General features: G+C 36.6%; 1 protein-coding gene across 1 annotated transcript; it reads left to right on the top strand.

Moving 5' to 3' along the window:
- The first annotated feature begins 743 nt into the window (after positions 1 to 743).
- LOC108363508 (uncharacterized) lies at positions 744 to 5,221 on the top strand. Its single transcript, XM_017616884.1, has 2 exons — positions 744 to 817; positions 3,208 to 5,221. Exons 1-2 carry the CDS (start codon positions 744 to 746, stop codon positions 4,355 to 4,357), a joined length of 1,224 nt encoding a protein of 407 aa, XP_017472373.1. The 3' UTR covers positions 4,358 to 5,221.
- The last annotated feature ends 315 nt before the right edge of the window (positions 5,222 to 5,536 follow it).

Here is a 5,536-nt window from a genome sequence, read left to right as displayed (position 1 = left end):
CTGAACGATTTCCACGACGCTGCTCCTCTTCCAAGATTTTGACCTTCAATTGACTCAATGTCGGTAAGGTATCGCGGCTTTCTATTGCTACTGTGAAGCTTTCCATGTCGTCAGGTAAACTGCACAACAACAAAATGCATAGGAGGTCTTCTGGTACGGCAATATCTATTTCTTTAAGACTTTCCGCAATGCTGCAAAACTCATTTAATTGAGCTGCCATTTTTTCGCTGCTTTTAATTTGAAATCTAAACAAACTTTTGAAAAGGCTAACTTTCCTTGATGGAGTTTTCGCGCGATAGACCTCATGCAGCTTTTTCCAAGCTTCAGACGCACATGTACAGTGCCTCACATGCAGTAGCTCCGATGGCTTAATGCACAACGTCATCGTTGCTAAAGCCTTCTGGTCATTTACCTGCCACTTATTTTTCACCTCCAAGGTAGCGTTTTCTGGACAAGAAGTTGTAATTGTTTCCCAATAGTCCATGGTTATGAGCAAACTCTTCATTTGAAGACTCCAACTCTCATAATTTTCTCCGTTTAACTTTTCAATATTTAGCACGGAAGAGCCAGTCATATTGATTAAAATTTTTTCTTTAATATTTTTTTTTAAACGACTCGCAAAACAAAATTTAAAAAAAATACACGATAGTTGAATATCGACCGATTTTATTATTTTTACAAACTTATACCGAAACACGTGTTTGTGATGGGACTGGGCCCATAACCCTTGTTAGCGCAGTTAAATGAATAACACGACCGTTCGATATAATGCACTTTATTCGAGTGAGCAAAAGAATTCAATTGGAATGATACATAAGTAAAGTAGGATAAGAGAATTTGGTTTGCCCGTTACAATACAGGGTGATGTATAACTAACAGCTTTTATGTGACAAGCACAATAACCAATACCGAGTTTGGTACAAATTGGTAGAACGGTTACCGATATACTTTGATATAAGTGGGCGGTCCACGCCCATTTTCCAAAATTTTACCATTAAGCGTATTTCTGTGGTAAAGAATTGTTGCAAGACATCAATTTTGAATAAATTAGCTTCAATATTTACTGATTTATCGAAGATTTATGTATTTCTCTAAATTACCGTTATATGGGATGTGGGCGTGGTTATCGTCCGATTTTAAAAAGTTTCGGCCATTTTGTATGGTGTACCAAGGCCAACAACTGTGCTAAGGTTGAAAGAAATTGGTGCAGCGGTTACCAAGATATACACATGTAAGTGGGCGTGGCTACGCCCATTTTCCAAAAATTTATAACACTACGCTAATTTACTCAAAATTGATACACCCCGGCTTACCATCTAGCGGTAGGTTTCGGAAAGGTGAAAAAACATATATTTAATACTTGCGCCGGGTATTTAATGTTCGGCTCCGCCCGAACTAAGACTTTTTTACTTGTTTTAAATGAAATTAATTGCTGCTGTATGTACATATGTAGGCATATACTAAATGTGAGCAAACCACATTTTGCTTGCATAGTCTTCTGTTCTCTTTTCAATGCAGGTTGAATTATTTTAGTATCTATTGCAAAATTTTATACAGACAAGACTAAAAAGTAGAAAAAAAAAACTTTTTAAGTTACAACGGATGCTTTCCATTTCCAGACAACCGGTCAGGTACGAGCATGATTTTTAATTTCGACCAAACTCAACTACAGCGATTATAAAAAGCGGGCAAATGTGATTTTGTATTTCGAAACTGTATGGTGGAAAGTGTGTTCCAATATCTATTTGATACACAAAAAATGATCACGGCTGTACTTTTTGCTGATATATTACATACATATGTTCCATTTAGTTAAACAATATAAGAATATTGTAGTATGTACCACAAAAACGTATATTTTCTATAAAATATCATAACTCAGAAAAAAAAAATCTTCGCTATTAGAGATTTAGGTTGATTGTAGTTCAAAGTGTCTCTTTTCCGGTAAAAAAAAAATTGAGAGAAAAAAAATACACTTTTTGAGAAATTAAGTTTAAACAAAATTTGCACTTTTTGTTTATTGTTAAATAAAAAAATTTAAATAACGATAATCAATAATTATATCATTCTGTCTTGAGGTGACAAGAATTACTGACATTTGAGTAAAAACATTGTTGGAATCTATTAAATTTTGACAAAGTTATGGGCATTTAAAAAAAAAATATTCTCACTGTCAATTCGAATAGTCGATTTTTGCCTGAAAAACAAATTCGCGTTTAATTCGGCAGAAAAATTTTTCCGAGGCAAAAAAAAAATACGTGCATCGGCGTAGCCAGAATGAAATTTAGGGGGGGGGGGGGGGGGGCTCGACCCTATTAAGCTGGCATTTCAGGGCACTATTTTATATATATACAAGGAAAATTTGAAAGTTAGGGGGGGTCTCGAGCACCCCCCTGCCCCTACCTGGCTACGCCCATGAATACGTGTCTCATTATTTGGACCAACAAACAATGTATTTGAGTTTGGTCGAAATTAAAAATCATGCTCGTACCTGACCGGTTGTCTGGAAATGGAAAGCATCAACGCTTTTATAAATGGACTTAAAAGTAGAAAATAATATTTCAAAGTCCCACAGAATTTGTTTTGATAACTTTTGATTTTGAAATTTTAACAATTAATGACATTGAAAATGAAAAGCGTGGGGCGCATGTAATACACTTGAATTGATATGAAAAGTAACATATGTATGTATTTGGGAATATGAATAACGACCGCTTAAAATCGATCTCAAATTTGTACTTTCGCTGTAGAATTGTATGTAATTTGACTATTGTCAATGAAATCGAATGCTTTGTACTGCATGCGCTACACGTTCTTCGTTTTCAATGTCATTAATTGTTTCTAATGACTTTTGCTAAAATTTCAAGATCAAAAGTTACCAAAACAAATTCTGTGGGACTGAGAAATATTACTTTCTACTTTTAGTCCATTTATAAAAGCCTTGAATATTAAGAAGTTTTTATTTTATTTTATTTATTTAAATATTCGTTATTCTCCATTTGAGGTACATAAATTATTTTTAGTCTCTTCAATAACACAAATGCCTTCCCGTAGAGACAAACTTTTGGTTTTAAATTTTTGTATCCAAGCAAAAATGCAAATGAAGTTACGAATTAATAAAAACCAAAACTGTTTTTATGTTATTATTTGTATATTTTAAGTCCTGTTAACTAAACCCCTAATATGTGCTATCACTTTCCATTCTAGCTCCGACTCCGCCCCCAGTTCAATTTCATGTCAAGTGGACGCAGTTGTGCCTGTGAGCAGTTATAACCAAACACCCACCTGGACCACCACACCTATTGCGACAGCTAAAATAACTTCGCCTGCCAGCAAGCGAAAGGCAAACGTTGGCGCCAACAGTAGCGCTTATTATGGCAACGATGGCATCAGCACTTCGGTATTCTGTAGTGGCGGTAGTGTAGAAAATGATCTATTCGATAGCAATTACCCAGATCTGTTAGATATTCCTAACTTCAAGAACCATGTGCACTACTCTGTACCTCCAGGTGCGGGGAGTTCGTCAAATAGAGCCATTTGCACATTGCCTCGGAAACTTAAAACCAGCGGTAAATACTTTAAAAGCTCCTCGGATAGTCAATCCCTGTTGCTGGCGGAAAATTCCAGCAAATATGGTAGCAGCACATTGGGAGATGACAGTTTCCTAAACGAGCTAACTTTGGGCAGAAGATTCTCAGCTGAGTCTACTTATTCGAATTACGTGGGCACATCTACATATACCAGTCGGCAGCGATCGAACAGTTTCCTTAATTTGATGCAAAGCACTAATAAAGGATGCTCGGCGTTGACCGTTGGTGCGATTAGCGGGACATCAATAGTGCATAGCGGCGTTCGGCGCAATCCCAGTTTGCCTTCATCGCCGATACACAACGCGCATCAACATCAGCGTTCATTCAGCTCAGCAGCTATGCCATTGCTGGATTTCTCCTCGTTTACCTCGTGCACAGGTGTCTCTACAATGCCAGCCGCGGGCGCAACACATACCTCAACAGTTACAGCCTATGACTACCATGCCACGCAACTGGAACGTTTCCTTGAGGAGTACCGCAATTTACAGGATCAGTTGTGTAAAATGAAGGAGACCTGTGAGGCGATACATAAGAAAGATGCGCCAATGCGCATTTCTGTCGGTCATTCGGCAAAGCTGGCCGATCCTGTGATGTTCAATGCGGCACTTGCGGCAAACAATCTACCTAACACGGACCCAAAAGCAACGACGTTGAAGAGTAAAGCGCTGCTGCCGGGACAACCACCAGATCCACCACCTTACTGGCTGCACCGAAATGCAATGCTGAAACGACTGAATGAGTCGGAATCGGAAATATTAAAAAACTAATGAAGGAAGCAGCCGGGTTGGTGAGAGGAGAAGCTGGAGGATAGATGTTCAATCACGAAAATAAAAGTTATAATTCCATGTTTTTTGGTATGCATGTTACGAAAATGATGTCAGTGTTGCCGTAAAGTTGTGCCGTAAAAAAATATTAAAAAACAAGTAAGGAAGTCTTATTTAAGTTGAAGGCGAACTTAATATAGCAGACGCACGAACTAAGTAGTGCTTTTTACCTTTCCGTAAACTACTTTCCATGTTAAACAGGTGTTTCTTCAAGATTGCAAAGATTTTCGATAAGATGCTCACTTAGATTTAATAAAATATTTGAAAAAAGTTTGGAACAAACGATAAAGGGATTACCGAGATGCACTTGTGTACAAGGGCGTACCCAGAATGGGGCGGGAATGGGGGTAGGGGAAGCTACAAAGCGAAGTAAACATTTTCAAAAACCAATAAATAAAAAATACAAAATTGTATACGTAAGATACTGACAAACAAGACTTCAAAAATAAAGGAAAGAGAAGTGCAGTGTCCATGATATTTTTATATTTTTCTTTAAAATATACTAGTCCGGTCAAATTAGACCAAAAATAGGAGTGAAGTTACAAAAACTCCCACCCAGCTGAAAATTGGTAGAATTGTTCAAAACACTATCATAAATGAAATCAAGAAAGTCCTCATCGATCCGATACCTGGAAAAAAAGTTACTCGGGGTCGAAGGTCACAAAAACGGGTTTTTCGCGATTTTCAGCAAAACGGTAAGTTTATCATAAAATTTGTAACCTCGAATGTCTAAATTGACCGGACTATACGTTGCTAACTTTTTATATTTAAAACTATTAAAAACATCACGCGATTGTGTATTCTAAATTTTCTCAATATATATATATCGCGCGAATATTACTTTCAGTTGAAATTATATTATAAATATATATTAAGTGGAAGGCACTTTTATGCTCTTTTGAATAAACATATTTTAACATATAGTTAATAACGTATTATTAAAGAAAAATATAAACAAATAAAATTTAAAACTAACTTTTGAATATACCACGTTTCTATATATGGACTAAATAGTCTAAGATCCGACAAGGGCACCCATCTGTTTAATGGATGAAATCTACTTTGTATGAAATTTAACGTGTAAAGAAATATTTCGCGAGTGGGTTGGCTGAAAAAATCCTG

The sequence above is a fragment of the Rhagoletis zephyria genome, unplaced genomic scaffold, assembly GCF_001687245.7.
Source record: "Rhagoletis zephyria isolate East Lansing unplaced genomic scaffold, Rhagoletis_zephyria_1.1 Rzeph_scaffold_01290, whole genome shotgun sequence".
In the NCBI taxonomy this organism is placed as follows: domain Eukaryota; kingdom Metazoa; phylum Arthropoda; class Insecta; order Diptera; family Tephritidae; genus Rhagoletis; species Rhagoletis zephyria.
This window is presented reverse-complemented; position numbering and strand designations above follow the sequence as displayed.